Here is a 21,451-nt window from a genome sequence, read left to right as displayed (position 1 = left end):
AAGTACACTATAGCCACGATCCCGGCAGTCAGAGCTCCCCCGGGGCTTTCCCCTGTTTTGAGCTCTCATCCGGCTCCCCAGCAGCTTCCAGCCTGGGTAATTACCTTCTGGCTCTCTAAATTCCCCTTGCAGAAGTGCTTCTGCGTACCACCTTCCTTATCACTGTTGCAATAGCCACCTTGCTGTGCCACAGTGCAGAAAACAACTTTTGAATCACCACAGTGCTGTGAAGGTCACAGAATCATCTAGGTTGGAAAAGGCCTACAAGATCATCAAGTCCAATCATCAACCTGACCTACCAAGTCCCATCACTAAGCCATGTCCCTTAGTGCCATGTCCAGGTGTCTCTCAAATACCTCCACAGATGGGGACTCCACCAGTTCCCCGGGCAGCCTTTTCCAATGCTTGATCACCCTCTCTCTGAAGAAATTCTTCCTAATGTCCAACCTAAACCTCCCCTGCTGCATCTTGAGGTTGTTTCATATGAAATTTTCATGTGAGATGTAGTGACCTGCTATACTTACCTAGTTCTTGAAAGAGTTTCTAGACTGCTTATGAATAAGACAGACTGTGCTATGATGAGCACGTTCTTTCTGAAGAGGACAGATATTTCAGTAACTTGCCTGTTTGAGACAGGTTCAGAGATTCTGTTCAAAACTTGCTTCAACAGCGTACTGCTGTATATATAGCTCAGTGCTCCTTTGCAAACTAAGCTTTATTCCTCATACGCATCTTCAAACAACCAAAAGCCACCTGCCTTTTCCCCCTTTCATGACACATTTGCCCTAGCCTGTTGCTTTGCAATGCTTGCAATATGCAGAGCTGCTGCTACTTAGTTCTGTGCAGTTGCATCTGCGGGCTGGCTTCTGTCTGGTGGGTGAGACGGATGGGTGCTTGTTGACCTGTATCTCAGTATCTGAGTGAGTTAGGAACTGTTTTACACCTGCTTCATGAGTAAAACTAAAGTTGCTGTGGGCTTTGTTTCACCGGTATCAGAGGATGTGCTTTGAAGAGCTTCGTTTTTGTTGCCTCAGGTGGGTGGGTAACCTCATTTACTGATTTACCATGTGTGGAGGAATTGCACAGTTTTGCATGCTAATTTCAGAGGAGAGGGGAGAAGGAAAGGTAATGGTGGGCTCCCTGAGGTTTGTGTGTTGGAAAAGTTTGGAAGACAAGAGTTATTCCTGTGATAATAATGGTGCTTTCTTTTTTTGTCTCTCTCTCTCCTCCCTCCCATTTTCCTTCCCCCTCCACTGCTTTCCTTCTGCAGCCTCTGGAAACCTCCAGAGCTACCCCAACCCTCTCTGCAAAGGACGAGCCCCCCTGGCTCCCACTCAGACCCCCGAGCTCTAGGGAACAACAGGCTGTTTGGATCCCAAAGCCCCTCCGAGGGCACGTCTGCTCACTCACGTTTCTGACCAGATAGACACTCTTTGACACGCACCGAAACGTCTGCCCGCACAGACACGTACACTCAGGAGCACGTGAAGCACGCGCGTGGGACTGCAGTGGCACTCCAGCACCTCCCACCCCACGATGTTCGCCTGGAGCTGCCGGCCCCAGGGAGCTTCCCTGGCTTGGTTTTTATTCCGAAGTGTGTCGGCAGCTCCGATACCACAGCACACCGATACGGCTGCAAGCGACACGAGCCTGCTCACAGGATCTGTGTTCCCTTTCGTTTAATGATTCCCATTAAAGACAGAGATGAAACTGTTGGTGTTTGAGGATTTGGCTAGGGAGATAACGTTGTCTGAAGGATGTGAGGTGGTCTCAAAGCATGGGAAAAAGGACAGTGGAAAATGGTCTGCCTGGTGGCTTTGGTAATGGGCATAGGATAGAGAGCATTATATGGAGATTTGATGTGATGCATCTCACTGGGCATCCACTCTAGTAAGACCAGAAATTCCCTTTCCAGGAACTAGTTTTCTCACTAATGGCAAGCACCACTTAGTGAAGAAGTTACCAGCTTCTGGTGAAGAGGCTGTTTGAGTTGATTCTTTTGGAACAAGAAAGGCAGGGAGCTGTGACTCAGGTGAGAGGGAGACCCTGAGATGGCTTTTTTTTTTTTTTTTTTTTGTGCCCTGTGGGGCACACACACAGTGAAGAAATGAGTGAGTGCAAAAGGTCTCTGGGGAGAGCAGTCACTGGTAGGGAGAAGAAAGTGCAGTCTTAGATGGAAGTGTGAAATTGGAAAGCCTCTTCCATGTTCAGCTGCAATGAGGTTTGGCTGGTGGGCTTCCCCCACCATTTCCTCTTTTAGGGAGTCACAGAGATGGAGATACCCATGGAGAATTTCCCTGTCCTACAGCTCCTGGCACAACCCAGCTTGGCGGTGAGGGTGGGAGCCTCTTCACAGCAGATATTGAGGGGTGGAGCAAGGAGCGTTAGGCCCCCCAGCAGCATGCACAGGGCAGGGTGATCTTCAGCATCTCTTGGCACAGACACACAGGGGCACAGACACCCCATGTGCTGGGCTGGGTTTTTGTCAGGCTTGGGCTGTTACAGGCAGCCCTGCCTGCCTGGTGCTGCTCACACAAGGGCTGTGGCCTGGAGGTAGTTTGATGTGGCTTGCAGATCTCCTCCAAGTGAGATCTGAGCCCTCGGGATCTGGTACTTGCTGAGGTCTGGAGAGGCCTGTGGAGTGCTGGGTATGTGGGATCCACAGTCATCATCACTGCATATGCTGCTTCTCACTCTGCTCGCCTTTGCTTTCATCCCAGGATGGGACAACGGGGCTGCACAGGCCTCAGGATCATCCTGCTAATGGCTGTCACCACGGCCAGTCACTGCACTCTCTTGGTTGTACTCCAGTCTTCAACAAGAAGCTCCTGGAAACCCTTCAGTCATGGCACAATCTAATTGGGATCTCTGCCAGGTTGTCAGTCTGGCTCTAGCCCTCTCCTGAGTGGACACTAGAGATCATTTGTTAATTAGCCTTCCAAGCAGCCACGTGGCAGGGTCCAAAAGTTGGGATGTGAGCTGAGGGCAGGAGGTAACTCTGCAGTGACAATGCCTAGTGGAGTGACAGCTCATGCAGAGTGACAGAGCTCTCCTCAAGGCAGAAATGCTTTTAGCATGTCCCTTTCTCTTGACCATACTGTTCCTGGTGCACTTTTGTGTTACCCAGTAAAGCCAGTCCAGGGAACGAGTGAGAGTGGTCTACAGGGTGTGTAGCTGGGGGCAAAAGTGATGCAAGACTTGTCGCCTCTTTAATTTGCAGATGCATCAAGGTGGTGGAAAACAGGTAGGATGGGTAAGGGCTGCTTCTGTATGTGTCTCCTTGATATTTTAGTCTTCTACCAGTGCTTTTCCAGACATTTCCTACTTTTCCATGTCTGAAGGGCTGTGCTGAGTTCCTGGGACTAATTTGTTTTAGGTGGTCCTATAGCTACAATACTCTGATGTCCTCCTGTTACCTTCTCTTCTGGACAGTTGTTCAAGGCAGTGCAAAATTGCATGGAAGAGCACTCTGAGCTTCTGGTGTCTGCTTCACTTCACGTGAGCTTCAAAGAGAACAAGCCAACAGCCTGAAGAGCTGCACCAGTGCTGTCATGAGATGGAGATCCACTCTGATAACATGAAATTGATAGGTTCTCACTCTGAAAGCATCTTGCAGGTGGTGCAAGTGAGTTCTCCGCTAAGGAAGTTGCCTAAGCAACTAGGGATGTGGTTTAGTGGTGGACTTGGTAGTTAGTCTAGGTGATGGTTGGGCTTGATGATCTTAAGGGTCTTTTCCAACCTAAATGATTCTATGATTCTATAGCACCTCCCAGTTCCAAGGCTAAACCAAAACTAAACTCCCCTTGCTGAGGAGAAGTAATACTTCACACCTTTACTATGAAAACCTCAGGACACTTTAATAAAACACAAATGAATCATCCCAGTACTCCCTGTGTAGAAAGAGTGATATCATCTTCTCCTTTCACAGAGATTGAAATCTTGTGATTAAATGACTTGCCTGTCTCTTTCAGAGCTTGGTACAGAATCTGTGAGATAAAAGTCCTAATTCAGTCTTTTAACTGGGAAGTCTTGCTGCAACTGCTAAATCTTGTACTCACTGATGTACTGCATGCTACTTTTCCTTGACATCCTCTCCTGAATGCAGGAAGTAAAAAACCCACGTGGTTCTTTGATGAAAGTATCATCCGTGAGCAGAGAGAAGCAGTAGGTTTAGGACTTCTTCCCAGTTTTGGGTATGCATCCATACTCTGAAAGCCATGCTAGGCACATGCAGCAGACAGCTGGTAAGAGGCGTCCGTGTTGCCGTAAAGAGTGATGTTCCAGGGCAGGCAGAACATGGTCCTGCTGTGGGAAGAGCAGGGGGAAGTCAGGCTGTGTTTTAGCAGGCAGGGGTCACTATCCTGACACACGGGCAAACAAGCTGCTGATGGACCTCATGCTGCTTTGCAAGGGTATGGTGGACACGGTGCTAAGCCTTGGTTGGGCTGAATCAACTGGAGGGTGGTCTATTGGGCTGTGCCTTGCACCTTTCTGCCACCCCCTCCTGGAAGAACCCTTGCTTCTCGGAGTGCTCCCGGTTTTGTGATGAGGGCAGTTGTGATCCTGTGCAACTCTGCAGCTTCCCACCCACATCGCAGCCAAGTCCAGTGCTTCCAGGGGTGTAGGTTAGCACACCTTCGAGGCAACATGTCATGTTGTCCCATTTATAAGTGCCAAAAAGCCATGTATTCTGCCTGTCCATCCCAATTTTGGGATGATAATGAGGCATAGTCCTTATGCTCAAGTGTTTTTTTACATAGGAATGACTATCCCTATCTGGGCCTGTGATATATTTTGCTGCCTTGTGCCTGACTCTCCTTATAGCCCATCAGAACAGAATCTGAATGTGAGCCAGTGTCCCTTCTGCTTCTGGGTTTCCCTGCTTTGGAGTGCATACCAGCTTGCTTCAGCCAGGAGGCAGCATAAGAGTCAGCTCAGAAGCAATATAGGAAGGGTTTAATGCGTCAGTATAGACCCTGCTATTTTGCCCTGCCTATGAGAACTTTGGATCTGCAACAGACCTGGTGAGAATGTTGTATTATGGAGAAGGTCATTTTCTCTCTCAGGATGAGAAGGACTTGGCTGCTTCAACTCTGAAGAAGGTAGTTACGGCTGAAGGTATATTCTTATTATATGCATAGGGACACAGAGGGGTGGGAGAGACCTCTTTACACACTTATCAGAGATGAAGAGAGAATGCATTGGTATAAACTACAAGCTGCATCCCCAGGCTCAGTGGATCCCTGAAAGGTATTCCTGTGACTTACTTCTTATTGAGAGGCAGTGGGGCTGCACAGAACTTGCCGACAATGTGCGACTCATCCTTCCTCCAAAATCGGTTCTTGGGGAGATACTTGAGCATCACAATGTTTATCTCGCAGAGGGGAACCTTGTGAGCCAGCAGCCGCTTGCCCACCTCCTCCTGCTGAGGTCTGCAACGCAGGGAGAAGAGGTGAGGGAGAGTGTTCAGTCAACCTGAGGATGCATCGAAACACTGGAGGAACCTGGGGTATTAACATGAAACCTTCACATAAATAAAAGACTCATCTGTCAAAATAGGGCATTACATGAGAGTCTGCAACTGAACATATTCTTACTGGCCTTCTCTCCATGCTTCATCTCTGTAGTCAGGAACACTTCTGTATAAAAATGCTTCCTTCCATCACACAATTGCAAAAACTGTTCCCACTATTGTGTATAGATTGAAATACTACCCATATTGCTACAGAGAGGTAAGTGGTAGATAAGATGAACATCTATGAAATCGTGGATGGCACAGTTTGGAATTGATTATTCACCTTTTATGCCAGTACAGGAACTAGAGGTCATCAAATAAAGTGAACAGGTGGTAGGCTTTAAATGACTGCTCAGTGCACAAAATACCGTTCTGTTCAAGCTGTTAAAATCCTTGCTGTGGGATGTTGTGGATGCTAGGAAGTTTATATGACTGCACAAATCATAGGAGGGGTCTGGATAAGTTCATGGAACACAAAAGTGTTGGGAGGTAATAAAGACAAAGAACTCTTCTTTGGCTCTGAAGGTCCCTGAGATGCGATAAACTAGAAATTGGGAAATAGGGAAACTACCTTGGCAAAGTGCTGCTGCATGCCTTTTTATGCTCTTCTCTAGGTATTTGCTTTTGACCATGTTGAAGTTGGGGTGCTTGGATAGATGGACCTTTGTGTGTGCCTATGTTCTTTGCCAGGTAACATGAACTGAGGAAAGCCAGAGGCTGGGTAAAGAGCTAATGGTCAGAGCCCAGTGGCAGACTGTGTGCTACGAAGTGGTGCTGCCCAGCCATTTTACATACGTGGGCTGCTCCCCTTCCATGGAGTCTGTCCTCTGGGCCTTCTTACGCCTGGCCTACTTGGCACCTCTGGGAGCCTGGGGAGCATCTACTCCCTTGCACCACTGAATAATGTGCAGAGCTGACTCATTGAAATCCTAGAAGCATCTGGTGACTGCCTGCTCAGAAACGTGACAGTAGGGAAAGGGGACAGGTGACAAAAGGGTCAGGGAGAGGCTACAATTCTGCTAACCAGAATTGCCCCTAGGAGTGGGCTGATGGCTGGACTCGATGTCCTCCTAGGCCAGAGTGCCCAGCCCAAACCAGTGCACCCAGTCCCTTTCTTAGAATACAGCGGTAGATACTGGAGGTTTTGTGTGGCTGGCATGAAGCTGCCAAAAAATGAGAAGTGTCATGAAATTGCAGCTATAAAGTTGAATAATAGATGGCAAATGGAAAACTGAGGGGAGGCTGTCCCTTTACTGCATATTTTGCATGGGCAGGATGCAGCTGTGCTGTGGGACAGGGGAGCACAGTTAAGTAAGCTGAAGAAATACACTGCTGGGACTGACATTTGGTCAGAGCCCACACCACCTTTGGATGCATGTGGGACTCTGGCTGACTTCAGAAGTATGTTTCCTTGGCTATGGAGGATGATGGCATGTTACACTGATGTGTAAGCAATGCCAGTGCAGCTGGGAAAAGTGCCCTGTAACAAGTTCCTTACTCTGTCAGCCCCACGGCATTGGGGCTTGGGGACACGTCTCTCGAGGGCACTCTGAGCAACATGTGTGTGGGGTAACGGCATCTTGAGGAGTGAGATCAGAATTGATTGAGAGAGAAGGTCAGTGTGAGTCAAGGAATGAGTCACTCGCTGAAGGCATGGGAATGGTCGGACACTCCCAGGTCCCTGTGTGGTTCCTGGGAACCACGGGACGACACGCAGGTCAGATCACTTGAAATATTCAGTGACCAATCAGTGTCTGAACTGCGGCGTGAGAACCTACAAAAGATGTCTGTTTGACTCTCTGAGCTTGACTGTACTGGAGGGTCGAGCTTTTCTTGGAGGTGGGGGAAGTTTCTTTGCTTTTTGCTACAGTGTGAGTTATAAAGGATATCTTCACTTCCACTCCCAAATCTGTTTATTGCTGTAAGTGCATTTTTCGGTTTAGTCTCCTGCTTCTTTGGAGGGCACTTAAGTGATTAACACAGCTGCTGCCCTCCCAGGGCAAGGGTGTCCCTGGATAGCTGTAACTCTGTCTCATTAAAACCTGAGAGTACAGTAAAGCCGTGGGATCGCCTGCCTGTGTCACTTCCCCGGGCAGCCTTTCTCTCCAGTGTTCACATGCCTCCTGCTGGACACGTATCAAGCACTGTATCCAACAGCTGCAAAAGGAAGTGCCGCAAGTTTTCCTGAGAAAACCCACGGGCCCTGACTTGATCTGGGTGTTGTTATTCCCTCCCTTCTGCAACTTTGGTAAAGGCAGATTTGGCCTGCGAGTTTCCAGGGCTGCCTTTGCTTCATGGAGGGGCTGGACAGACTGAGCTCCATCAATCTGGAGTATGAACTCCAAATTGCAGTGTTAGGCTGGAAATCCACGATCAAGCAGCTGTGTCATGCTGGAGAGCACCCTACAGCAGGCTTTCCCTTCCCCAGTTCTCACCCCTACCTCCTGGTGCACGCGACCAAAGCAACACCGTTAGCATCAGGTCACAATCTTTTGCCTTAATAAGGTCTATGTGGGATCCAGTACTGGGACCCCTTCTGATCCAAGGAGAGCCTGCTGAGGTCTTTAGCAGGCTGCTTTCCCGCTTCCTGAGGGAGCCAGCAATATTTGCTGTCTGCAACATACGCAGCAATTAGCTGGATGCCCATATGGTGCCTACCAGACAACCACAGTGGGTAGGAAGGTGTAGGAAGAAGTGACAAATAATTTTTTCTGGGGAACTTCTCTGTGGTGGGGAGATCCCCCTGATGCAAGGGCTGGGGGAACAGGGCTCTGAGTCTCGTCTTTTAATTCAGGTATGGTTTGGAGGACAGTGTTGTCAAGCGAAATCTTACTGTCTACAGATGCGGTCTTGGTCCCCTGCTCACTGAACACTTCCCCTACAATGGGAGCATGGGAGCTTTGCTGCGTTACTGCAGAGACGACAAGCTACTGAACACATTTCTGACTGTGCAGGGATGCACTTGTTTCCTCTCTGTGGCTGCTGTCCTAATGGGCATCAAGAGAAACATCTGAGCCATGATGTCCATCAGTTTGGAACCTGTGGTGGATAGGGTCTTGGTGTAGACAACTCTGTCTGGCAGAGTAGGATTAATAACTATCTGGCAGCGACTGTCATTTGAATCAGCACCAGGCAAGGGTATGGCGTACAAAAGGAGCTATTGTAGCAACACAAAGGTAGGCAAATCTGGGGATCCTGGAACACACCTACTGCTTTGTGGACTTGTGGACTTAGCCAGGGTTAACGAATAATGGGAACACATACCTGATTCCTGAGAGCATTTAAGGTAAATGTGGAGGGATTCAAGAAGAAAGGTTGTGGTTCATCACACAGTGACTGCACTCAGGGGATGCACTATCCTTGTGCCTTTCCTGGACTGGGACAAACATCCTTACACATGGAGATGGAAAAAAAGCAGGCCAGAAGCATGCACTGTCACTCACATGGTGATCTTCGCAGTGTCCTTGGTGCTGTTGCTGTAGAAAGTGATCTCGATGCTGGTGACTACATTTCTTTTCTTCTGCAGTCGGAACTCAACCAGGCTGTGGTGGACTGAGCAAGAGGGAAAGTATGCGGGAGTGAGTGGGTTGTACCTAGCCTGCCAAAAGAAGTCATCTCTAGCTCTTACCCCGTGCTCCCACCAGCGCAAAGAAGGTTAAGCAGATTTAAGAAAGAAAATAGTCTCTGCGGTATGAAACACACAGTGGACAAGTCTGCACAGTGCGGTGTGAACAGACCCCTCACTTCAGTCCTGAAGCCATGTGGCTGTGTTAATCCAGGGCTGTGCCCACACTAATAAATCCATTAGAAAGGGCTTTGCAGGGGAGATACGCACAGTAATTGATTTCCAGCTATGTGTCTTGTGCCATAGCAGCTGCTTCTGATGGGGGGGCAGGCTGTGACTGCCTGGCCTCCACAGACAATCTGCCTCATTTGGTCAACCCCCTTCTGGCATGTTTTTTTCTTTGTTACTTACCACAGAACGGAGCTGAAGGACTTGTCATTAAGTAAACAATCACTTCCTTGGGCAGCCTTCTCATGCTGACACCTGCCTGCTCCAGCAGGCCTGCAGGAGGAAACGAAGCCAGTGCAGGGAAAGCCATGAAGGAGCCAGAACACAAATGGAAATCTAATTAGTTCCAATTCACCTCTGCTCCCCCCTCCCAGCTTTGTTATCTTGGAGGACAGACCCCTTCTTTACACCAGTGCAAATCAGAGCAAACACAGGTTTGTGGCGTCTGTCTGACAGGTTAACGGGCCCTCAGAAAACCTCCCCTGAGTAACCTGGGTAATCATCAGGAGAGTACCTCTTGGTGGTTTTGTGCAGATGCAAACAAACACAAGGTGCTCGGACAATGCAAACACGGTACTAGGAAATTGGATTTGTGGCTCAGCTGAGAAGACCTGCACCACTGAGGAGGTGATGATGTGGTTTTGGTGAGGTGGGAAGGGAGCGGCTCATCTGAGAGCCCCTTTTTGTACTGTTCTGTTACCAGTCTCCAAATAGCACCAGAGGACGCTTCCTCTCCTCTTGCTACAGTCCAGTTTCAGAAGCCTAAAAGAGGCAAATATTGCCTTCTGCCAGCCCATCTTCGGTGTGGCCATGGCAGGGATTTATCCAGAGGAAGTGACACAGTGAATGGGACTTCATGCTTAGGCTAAAATTCCCAGCTGCTTCTCTGAACAAGACACTTTTTGAGCTCATTGCCCATGTGTTAGGCAGATGATTCTGGAGACTGTCCTTTAACACACTGGTGGGCCCTGTGAAATGTTTAAAGATCAGAAATGTTCAAGACACCATTTTTTTTTAACTCTGACAGTACATGAGCTTCTGGCTTCTCTATGGAAGCCTGAAAATGAAACAGCTTCTCACTATCCCCAGAGAGATCCCAAGCAAACCCTGCTCAGAGAAATCTGAATCATGTGCTGCGGTCTGCACTGACACCCGTCAGGAATGTATCGTCCCCTGCTCCATGAAGGCCTCATGCTGGTACTGTACCTATTCTGGGACAGGAGAACAGGAAGGGATCATCACAGTCCAGGCACCGGCCATTCAAAAAATCCTGATGACTTGAGCAAGGGAATGCCATTATAGGACAGGAGTGTTTCAAGGCACTGACATAGAGATGTACTGCCCTCATGTGATCACAGATCAGATACTTGTAGCCTGTAAGAAGAAAGTCACCTAGAGAAAAGCAGCAATGAGCCTTTCAGTTGGTTTGGGTCTTTCTGCATTTTCCTAAGGAATGGAAAATCAAGAAATACTGATTATGCAGCCATCCCCTCTCCATGAATAACATTTTGTAGAGCACCTCTGTGACTACAAACCCAGATCCCACTGCAAATAGAAGTCACGCAGGAACTTGGAGGTGTGTCTCCCACATTGAGTCCCCCAGAAGAGCAGGGCATATGGCTGCCCTCTGTCAGTGTGTGACCGATGAAGACCCAAGCCCTCTGCAAGGGGGTACAGTAGCTTTGACTCCCACCTGCACTGTGACCCTTGCTACGGGAATCGAGGTGCCTTGGGCATTCCTTGTAACGTGACCCTCAATGGAGCTGGCTCATCCAGAAAGTATTTGAATATTTATCCACACTATTTACTGTGTGAAGTCCAACTCTCTAGAAGGAAAAGGCAATAATCGTACAAGCTGTCTAAGCCTGCAGCATGAAAAGAAAAAGAAGCTTTTGCTAGTAGCAAAGAGCCCTTCTAACAAAAATGCTTTCTTTGTTGATATAAGCTCTGCCGGTGTTAGGTGGTGTGGGCTCATACAGAAGTGTCACCAAAATCACATCTCTTGACAGCAGGTGCTGCCAAGACACTTGACCTGCATGTGATTTTAGTTTCAGCTGCTTTCTGTGCTGCTCAGAGGAGACGTGGGCTGTGAAGCTCTGCTGCCATGTGTCTTTATGTGTTGTCTTGCTTTGATATTTTCTCCGACTGTAGCAGGAGCTGGTTGCCAAACAGCATTTTCACAGACTGCTAAATGACCACAAGGGCTCTTTGCTTGGCCAAAGAGTGTTCTCACCTGCAGAGATGAATCGAGGGCATCCTGGCTGATCTTTGCCTCCATTGACGAAATAATCGATGTGGCCTACAGGTATCCGGATCCCGAAGTCTGAAAGCAGGTGAAAGGCCACTTCACTCTTATGTTTGGCTCTGCTGTAAACTGTACCCTACATGGTGTGTTTGACAGAGCCCCATAACTGGTTGAACATGAGTAGTGCTGGACCCAGCTTCCCCATGTCTCTTTTTCTCTCCACACAGCAAGGACACATTCCCTGTTCCCTCCCAGATGCCTGCATTGTGCAGTTCACGTCATCACCAGGTTTCCTGCACGGACCAGAGAGTGCTCCAGGACCTGACACCAAAATGACTGGCAACTTTGACTTCATCATTATCCCTGTCCCTCACATTCTTGGCCCTGTGACCACAATCTTCATGGGGGATTATAAGGTGTGACTGAGAGTTATGTTGGTAGAGATTTTTGTGATCTCCGGGTAAAAGGTATGAATGAAAGGCACAACATTATTTGTTTTGCACATGTTCTACCTAGCAGACCCTAAGTGCTTTGGAAATGGTACTCTGTTGTTGCACCAGCTGTGGGTTTGACTCCATTACTTTATTCACGGGTGCCTGCAGTGGCACCTTTCTGATGTCACGTGGGCAAAAGCAAAGTGAGACTAGACATGTAAATTCCTTCCAGGTGGTAAAAACCACACTGAGCTTGTGCTGCAGAAATTCACTCTGCTGTAGCAGGGTTAAGGAAGAAATATTTGCTCTCACATAGGCAGCAAATATTAGATAGCCTATCTAATCATGGAATATCCTCAGACTGAACTCATAGTCATCTGGCGTAAATGGGACAATGACCTATGTGGTCTTTAGCAATAACGATGGCAGGAGGAACAGACGTGCAGAAGAGGATGGAAGCCAGCTTACTGTCAGCATCCGTATGAATGGCTTCCACAAAGAGGGCATCCCCAGGGTCCAAGCGTTCCTCCAGGCTGGCTCTGGTGTACTTTGGGCCTGCAGGATCCAGGCCTGCAACGAAATCAAAGGATGTGGACCTGTTAAAGTGGATACAGAGGAGGGCCACAAATATGGTCAGAGGTCTGGAGAACCTCTTCTGTGAAGAAAGGCTGAGAGAGTTGGGGTTCTTCAGCCTGAAGAAAAGGCTCCAGGGAGACCTCATTGCAGCCTTTCAGTACTTAAAAGGGGGCTTATAAAAAGATGCAGAGCAACTTTTTGCCCAGGCAGATAATGATATGACATGGGTGAGTGGTTTTAAACTAAAAGAGGGGAGATTTAGATTAGATGTTAGGAGGAAATTCTTTACTCAGAGGGTGGTGAGGCACGGGCACAGGCTGCCCAGAGAAGCTGTGGATGCCCCATCCCTGGAGGTGTTCAAGGCCAGGTTGGGGGGGGATTTGGTCTGGTGGGAGGTGTCCCCGCCCGTGGCAGGGGGTTGGAACTGGGTGGTCTTTAAGGTCCCTCCCATTCTGTGATTCTAAACACCTCAACAACAAGAAGTGTTCCTCAGACGCTCTCTTATTTCAGGACCAGTTATTTTATACAAAACTTTAAAAACGTTTCCAGGCAGAAGTGATGAATTATTCCCACATCACACTGATTATGGTCCAGAAAGATTTCTGCCCCCACTAAGTTCCACTTTAGCTTCTTTAGCTTGCCCTCCACTGCTCCCAGACCTCCATTCCCATGAAGCAGTTCTGTACCAAATAGCCAACAAAGCCTCAAGTTTCTAGGTTGTAAAGCCATGACTGAGCTTCAAATACCTCTGATAGAGTGGCTACAGAGGGTCTTTTGGATTTTCAGTGAAAGTGAATCAAACTTTTAGCACCTTTCCTAATTGTACCGTCATCTGCAGTAGTGCTACAGTCTGAGCAATGTCATTGGAGATCTTGAGTTAGGTGATGAATTCAGTATCTTAGGCATTAACCAATCCAAGCATTAAAAAGGTTCAATACTATCAAACTTCCTTAAAACAGAGAGACTTCTGAGCCCTCTCTCCACAAACAAAGTGAAGTTCTCAAGCAGCCATCCATAGTTTTGCCTAAAAAATGTGGATGCTCCTAGAGCAAATTCTGAAAAGCCAAAGGAATACTGAGAATTATCTTTGACAGTATCACGGAACAGGTTAAAGATCACGTTTTGTTCTGGCTGAGGTTTATCCTGCTCACTTTGCCTAGGAAAATAACAAAACTTCTTTCACTCTCCAGGCAGCAACAATAGTTTAAGAAGCAGCTCTGCTCCATGTACCACAGCTCTCATCCTCAGAGTTGGCCAGTTTCACTGCCTTGGTCTCAGTCCCATTAATTCTCTATGGAGAAGATGGTATCAACAGAATACAAACTGACATGTTGCATTTGTGTGTGGGACAGGGGAGGAGGGGAATGGAAAGAAGAAAAAAAATATTTCCTATTCTATCTAAAAATAAAAGCTGTCAAAGGGACAAGTGCTCAGAAGAATGGATTGCTTTTATTTTTTTTCCTTCCCTTTTTTTTTTTTTTGGTCTTGTCCAATACAAAAAGCTGAGAGGTTCCCTGCCCATTTCTACAGACCAAATTTTAGTCAAAGGCTTTAAGAGAGGCTTAGAAGAGTTATTAAGTACAGCTTAAAGTTCTTCCTGAGCAGGGAGAAACACTTAATATGAATAGCAGCCAATTCTAGCTCAGCTCCAAGGCAAGCACCTTTCTACCCTCTGTTCTCTATGTCAGCTTCCTCCAAGCATAGAATCATTGAATCCCTTCGGTTGGAAAAGACCCTTAAGATCATCATGTCCAACCATCACCTAATGTACACCCTGTACTATTCACTGTAGCTGTACTGTGTGCAACTAGATTCCCTCAGGCTTCCTCTTTTCCATTTAAAGAACTGAAACAAATTGCTCTTCAGCAATTTTGGAAACAGGCAGTTCATTCAAGTTCCTGTAGCATTTGTTTTCTTGCACAAGGAGATGTCCACAAGAATAGGCGTGACTTAAAGAAACTCACTGCACAGAAATAGTCTGTCTTCTGACATCTAAGACATTCATTCTGGTTTTGCTTCACAGCTCCTTCTAGGTGGCTGAACACACTTTATCAGATTATGGCTCTGGAACCACATTGCTCCGTGTGTGTGTGTGTGCGTGGAAAGAGGCAGGAGATGAGATCAGAACAGACACATCTTGGGTCCAATTCCACCTGTCTTCAGGCTCTTAAATCTGGAGTGGAGCCTGCAATGCCCAGTGTGCATTTGAAGTCATAGAGCAATCAGAAGTGTAGAAAAAGTGTCTTCTAGTACAGCTAAAAATAAATTGAATAAATAAACCTACAAAGTTTATATTTAACCTTGAGGGTACCTCTGTGAGACAGCCCAGTGTGGGCTGAGGCAGACTGGAAGCCATGTTCTGTCTATGTCTGTTCCTCTTTGGTGGAGTTTTCCCTCCTACCAAAATGAATTTCCAACCATGGAGTTTCCCCAAACTTGACAGACCCTCGATTTGATGTAGAAGGCAGCCCTGCTTCGAGTGGGAGGTTGGACTGGAGACCTTCCAAGGTCACTTCTCACCCAAATAATCCTGTGACTCTGTTCCTGCCCCATACCTAAAAGACTGCAGGGTCCTGCATGAATGAAAAAGGTCTACATGCCACGATCAGCCTCTAACCATCTTCCTCTGTAATTCCCCCACTGCAACCTCTTCCTCACATCCAGAATTTTGTCTCTCTGTGTTCAAGGCCAGCTCTGATTTGGTATACCACTGGGTGACCTTAGACCAGTCTCCTGTGGAAACAGCTGACTTGTGAGAAAGAACAGCAAGAAGTTTCATCTGGGGGGTCCCCACCTTGTCTCAGGCTCTTGTCTTTGTTCCTTGCCTGAGCTGTGTTGTAAGGATGCCATGCCCAGTCCCGTACTTTGCTGATTCTACCCTTGTCTTGACGACTGGGCTTCCTGGCTTTGTCTTGGACTTGCCTCATCACTGCAGACTTGCCTGGATTGTGGATGATGCTGGTTCCTGTCACTGGACCTGCTCTACTCTTCTTGTCCAGGTACAGTAGGACTATGTCCCTTGTCAGTGAGGTTGCTGCCCGTCTCCCTTGCTGTCACGCTTGGCTCCCACCTCACCTTTTCCTGCAGAGAAGCTCACTCTTGCTGCTCCCCCCACCGATGACAAGCATCGTGGGCTTTAACTAAGAACCACAGAGGCATACCTGCTACAAAGTGGAAGCAAAGCACGTGGGTGTCATGTTGTTTCATTAGTGACAAGGCCTTACAACTAAGACAGCTGCCACCAGTTTGAAGAGTGGAGCAGAGGCAGAAGGACCCTTTTTCAAATGTTTGCACTCCCGTGGTGGTGTGGAGGAGACTGATGGCTGGAAAGGCACTGTCAGGCTCTTCTGAAGTGAGGAAGAACCCCATAAGCTTGGATTTAATGAGCCTTCATGCAATTAAAAGATCACTGCAGATGACTCCCCTTCCCTGCTCTTCCATTCTCTCCCCTGAACAAGAAATGAAGGTCCAAGACTCAGTTTTACGATACCTGTTATCCGTCCCAGCTGACCGCTGTGGAAGTGCCCGACCAGGCCCGCGACATGCGCACCGAGGCTCACGCCAATGATGTGGATGGATGTCCCTGAGACTCCCAGGGCCTGCAGATTGATCATACAAATCAGTATTTCTGCAAAAGGTAGGTGAAATACCCCATCCCAGCCCGCTCAGCAACTCCATAACATATGGGCTGTACCCATACCCTGATTATTAAGAGTATTTTTTCAGAGAAAAAGGACTAATCCATAGGCTGAACTGGCAGGTAAAGCACGGCCACTGAGAGATGATGTGAGATGACCCCATGCAAAGGAACCCAGCTGGCTGGAGGCCGGTGTGTATGATGCAGCACCATACAATGGTACTGCACATGGTGCAGGAGACCACGGGGACGAGACAAACAATCCTGCCTTCGAGATATGTGTGGCTACATCTTGCAGCAGTACTGAGGATTATGAGAAGCCAAATGTTGTCTTCTGTGGTGGAGGGGCTGGGCAGAAAAAGTCCTTCAGTAGCTGGGCTAGGGCTCAGCACAGACACAGGACAGATGGCGGGGATCACGCTGCAGCCCAGTCACTTGTTCACTGTGTGACCTAATCAGTAAAAGGGGTGACAGACCTCTTCCCCCTCCTCTTTTCCCCTCCTCATCTCCATCCTCCTGATCACAGAACCACAGAATCATAGATCGCTGCTCAAAGAGTTGCTGTATTTCTGGATAGGAAAGTGTGACTGCACACTGTGGTGCCTACCCAGGAACTCCCATGCTCTGTGGTCAGGGTCTACAGTGAAATTGTTACGCAGAGAGTTTATGCATGGCTGGGAAATATAAAGATGTGACATCCTCATTGCATAAGCGCTGTTCAGCTGTGCTGTGCATGAGCAAAATAGGACACAGCTGGGGATTTCCAGTTACTAGGAAGTGTATCTGAAACCCAAAACAAATATAAAATAGGCTCAAATCCCACACCCTCAGCTTCCTGGAAAAAAAAAATATGGGCTGAAGAAGAAGACTGCCCAGTGAAGCACAGACCTGAGATAACCCAAGGCATTCATCAGGCTCACCCTGGGCTGGAGAGGCAGCTGACAACCAGGAAGTTTTCCCATAAAATCTCAAAATCAAGAGAAAGAAGAAAAACAGTGGCATGCCCAAGGCTACACTGAGAAAGAGGGGAAAAATAAAAAGAAAAAAATCTTTAGCACTACACAGTGCTCACTCCAGAATAAAGAGCTCACTTGCCCAGCTCCTGTGGACAGCAGGCTGGGAGCAACTCTCTAGATTGTCTGCATGAGTGACATTCTGTGACCGTGCTTCCCCCACTGGGAAATACAGGATCTTACCAGGAGTTTGCTGATGAAGTGTGAGATGGAGAGGGCCAGCTGTGTGACGTTATCCACTGCAGAGTGATAGGCTCCAGTAGACCCATGAACCCAGTCCACCGCAATCACGTTCACGTGGCTTGTGTGCAGTATGGCACGGACAAGCCCTTCAATCCAGGAAGGTTTGGTGCCCAAAGCCCTGCGGAGCCATCAGAAACAGGTATGTTAGGTGTCTTCCAAAGTAGGGCATGTGCCAATTGGTTGTTCACTGATGCTGGAGCTTCACATGTCCTGGTGTAGGCTGCCAGACAGTTGCTGAAAGTTTTTTTGTTGTTGTTTTTTTTTTTTTTCCTGGTGCCAGACACACATACCTGGCATGTCTTTGCTGCAATGTAATAAACATTTTTCAGAATGGGCTGATTCAGTAAAGAACAAAAGGAGAGAAACATCTGTAGGGCTCAGGCTGAGATCTTGGTCTTGGTGTGATGCTTCAGTTAGCCACCACAGAGCCCACCTTGGGTAAGAGAACTGGCTGGGAACACCTGGTCCTGCTCCGCTACCAACTGGCAGGAAGTCCTTGGTCAAATCACTTACTCTGTCACTGCTACAATTCCTCCTCTGTAGGTGATTTAAAACCAAACAACAACAACAAGAACTACCCAAGAATACCAGGAAAACTGAGGAGGCTCTATCCTACCAACTTCCCCTAATACCACTGGGGGTGGGGGTGTGCTGTCATATGAGGGCAACAGTTGGTTTTCTGAAAAGACCCTGCAATTCCTTATGTGGTCTCATCCTGGATATCTATGCACTTTCCCTTCAGGCTTTTGCACATCAAACCAAAAAACACTATATGGTCACAGTGGGCTGAAAAATGGCACAGTAAAATAAACTGGCAGTACAGTGACAGATCAAAAAACGCTGGTTTACATCCCTACATTTTCAACATTAGAAGTACTGTGTGCCTGGCAGGGCTCTTAAATGCCTGAGTAATCCAGGGAGTTGAAGAACTGGGACATGAGCTGCAAGGAGACAATTTAAATGGAAAAGGATCTTAAAGAATCTTCTTCTTAAAAGGATCTTCTTCTTAAAAAGAAATGTTGAAAGAAGGAAGGGAAGGGAAGGGAAGGGAAGGGAAGGGAAGGGAAGGGAAGGGAAGGGAAGGGAAGGGAAGGGAAGGGAAGGGAAGGGAAGGGAAGGGAAGGGAAGGGAAGGGAAGGGAAGGGAAGGGAAGGGAAGGGAAGGGAAGGGAAGGGAAGGGAAGGGAAGGGAAGGGAAGGGAAGGGAAGGGAAGGGAAGGGAAGGGAAGGGAAGGGAAGGGAAGGGAAGGGAAGGGAAGGGAAGGGAAGGGAAGGGAAGGGAAGGGAAGGGAAGGGAAGGGAAGGGAAGGGAAGGGAAGGGAAGGGAAGGGAAGGGAAGGGAAGGGGGGAAAAACAATGAAAGAACAAAATAAAATAAAAGGAAGGGAGGAAGGGAGGGAGGGAGGGACGAAGGAAGGAAGGAAGGAAAAAGAGAAAGAAAATAATTTCCTAACTTCTTCTGGCTCCAAAAAAAAGGGAAACACACACAAAAAATAGGCAGCTGATCACAAACTAAAGGACTTAAGTTTGCATTGGAAAGAGGATTGTCGGCAGGATTTTCCATGCCCTTGGCCCTGTCCCACCAACAGTCTCCCAGGCAATTCTCAGGTATGGTTTGCTGCTGGGCATTCCAGGCTCTGCTCTTAACTTGTGTTTCACATGCAGTCACTGTTGGGGAGACTAAGATTATCACATGGGCAGGGGGGTTCTCTGCCAGCCCCATGCCATGCTTGGAAATGCCCACTGGGTACTTAATTTATGAGTATAAACTTAACCACAATGCTCTCCTTTCTCCCACCTGAAGCCATGGATTATGATCTTGGTTTCCAGGCTGCTGTTGAAGCTGGTGTCCTCAATATCATCATCAGCTAAAATCAACTCCCCACAGCTGGGGTTCGAGGAGGTGAAGAGAAGAAACTGGACATTAAGTTTACTGCCATGTAGGAAATTTGCTGTCTGGAAGTCAGCACACTGATGCCATGAGGTTCTGTTTGCGTTCCCTGCAATGGGAGGGGGTGAGAAGCATTATTCGGCCTGTGTCTGTGTGATGGAAGAAAAAGCTTATTCTGATTCACTAGGAAAATAAAGGTAGCAATTTGGTCTCTATTAATAAAGAGTGAAAGGATAGAACATAAATTAAAATCAGTCTGGAAAACATGTCTGATCTCATGAATCTTTTTCTGCCCTTTGATGGAATTTGAGCATTGACTCAGGAAGATAACTGTGGGTGTCATGATAACTTTCACTTCCGAGAATTGTTTTACTGAGACATGAACAACAGATTATTTATATATTTTTTCCATATCAGCTGTGTCCACCAGCAGCTAAGTACATTTGTGAGCTGGCTATTAGATCTTAAATAATAATAATAATAATAAAAATGGTTGCCAATCCCCCACTGAATGGGTAGTTCTCTTCCGATTTTTCTTGGGTAGAAGGTATGAGTCTAACTGGCATTTGTATCAAAAAGACAGAAATAAATATGAGAATGCTGATGACAAAACCTGTCAATGACAATCAATTAACAGGATGAAAATGTTTTATGGGAAGGAGAAGGCAGCTGCTGGACAGCACTTTCATCTGGACAGAAAAAAAAAAACCACAAGACAAAATAACAACACCTCAAACCAGTAGATAGTACAAAATTGGGCAAATTTTGACTATAAATGAAGCAAGGAGATGCAGAGCAGTATGTATGGCTAGGCAGCAGCACAAGTTACCCACAGAAGAGCTGGATTGCCTATCATTTGGCATTTCAGAGGACCGGCTGCTATTCTGTAGGGGTTGTAGAATGCAAGATATTGGAATGACTGAAGGGCTAACGGGATGAAACTTATTAAACCATGATGAGCAGGAAGGCAAACAATTGATTAAATGATCTCTTCTGATCTAAAAATGTTTACTCTATGAACTGGCATAGTTGCTTTGTGCTGAAATGACAACGCATGCCCCTTCCCTTTTCTGGATTGGAGGAAGTGGAACAGCCTTGAATTTGTACGTAATAAATAAATAAATAAATAAATAAATAAAAACCCAAACAATCAGCTTCCTAACCACTGCCTGTTCCCACAGAAGATATTCTACAGCAGCTAGGTGGAACATGGCCTAAGGCTCAGTGCAAAGAAACGAAATTCAACACTCAAAATTCCCCCCTGTGGGATGTGTCTGTCCCCTCCTGCTGTCTGTTTCGGTGTTCCTGGGGACTGAAGGGAAAAGAGAAAGAGTTGTTCTCTGAAATCAGTTTAGAAATACTGCTGCTCATGAGCCAGCTTCTCTAGAAAGGGTGCACTCAGTGAAAGTGTGGTGCGTGTCCAGAATGGTGTCAGACGAGGGGGAATTGTGAGTAAAGAGAAATCACAACTAAACAGAGAAATGGACATGCGGCGTCTGTTTATTTTGTTTCAGCTACTGCATATTCCGCTTGCTCAGCTTGCAAAGAAGGAGGTGCCATGTCCAGAGGTCAAGTGGTCTGTTTTGCACCTCCTTACATTTCAGAGTAATTGTGGATCATTCTTTTAAATTAAGTTAGTGGAGTGAAATCAGTGAGATAGCTTCAATCAAAGCATGGGAAAAGAAAGGACCCATTCTTGTGGTATCTAACTAGATTATAGGAAGGACCTCTTGAAACACTGTTTTTTTTAGGTAGAATTGAAATCAGGCCCTTCTATGTAAAGCCTTAAATCCCTTGCTAAGCACTCATGTCTTTCTTACCTGCTTGTGCTGAACTAAGCAGCAAGATGACAGCAAGAACGAAGAGGGGTTTTCTCTTCAGATCCTCAACCATCTTCATGTTAGTCCACTACAGGTACAAGGGTTGTACACAGAAAAAGAGACGTGGTGGGCTGGTCAATCAGCTTGCGTCTGTCAATGATCAACTAGGCTGTTTCTTTTGGGAAAAAAGGGGTAGGTGCAATCACCTCTGCTCTTGTTTGACCATTAGACAAAGTCTGTGTCAGCAGAGGGCTTCACTGATATTTTGGTTTAAAAAGACGCTGA

The 21,451-nt window shown here is 47.2% G+C and overlaps 2 protein-coding genes across 5 annotated transcripts in view; one reads left to right on the top strand and one right to left on the bottom strand.

The window, feature by feature from the left end:
- Window positions 1-6,076, top strand: part of POPDC2 (popeye domain cAMP effector 2) — a 15,580-nt gene extending 9,504 nt beyond the window's left edge. For both annotated transcript variants that reach the window (XM_080572338.1, XM_080572337.1), the window contains exon 4: window positions 1,271-6,076. In XM_080572338.1, coding sequence (XP_080428464.1) covers window positions 1,271-1,353 — 83 coding nt within the window. In that variant the 3' untranslated portion in view covers window positions 1,354-6,076. The remainder of the gene's footprint in view (window positions 1-1,270) is intronic.
- PLA1A (phospholipase A1 member A) lies at window positions 4,165-21,451 on the bottom strand. Of its 3 annotated transcripts, none has more exons than XM_080572290.1 (11): window positions 21,167-21,451; window positions 19,254-19,455; window positions 17,397-17,574; window positions 16,054-16,162; window positions 12,456-12,557; window positions 11,542-11,631; window positions 10,515-10,700; window positions 9,492-9,581; window positions 8,959-9,067; window positions 5,268-5,432; window positions 4,165-4,305 (listed from the first exon to the last, which is right to left on the bottom strand). In XM_080572290.1, the coding sequence occupies exons 1-11, from the start codon at window positions 21,243-21,245 to the stop codon at window positions 4,221-4,223; spliced, it is 1,395 nt and encodes a 464-aa protein (XP_080428416.1). In that variant the 5' UTR covers window positions 21,246-21,451; the 3' UTR covers window positions 4,165-4,220. The 3 variants fall into 3 exon arrangements, with proteins under 3 accessions (XP_080428416.1, XP_080428417.1, XP_080428418.1); XM_080572291.1 differs by having other exon boundaries at window positions 10,515-10,682; XM_080572292.1 differs by lacking the exon at window positions 10,515-10,700.

The sequence above is a fragment of the Anser brachyrhynchus genome (assembly GCF_964034855.1).
Source record: "Anser brachyrhynchus genome assembly, chromosome: 1".
In the NCBI taxonomy this organism is placed as follows: Eukaryota; Metazoa; Chordata; class Aves; order Anseriformes; family Anatidae; genus Anser; species Anser brachyrhynchus.
The sequence above is the reverse complement of the archived record's forward strand: the minus strand, read 5'-3'. Positions and strand labels throughout refer to the sequence as shown.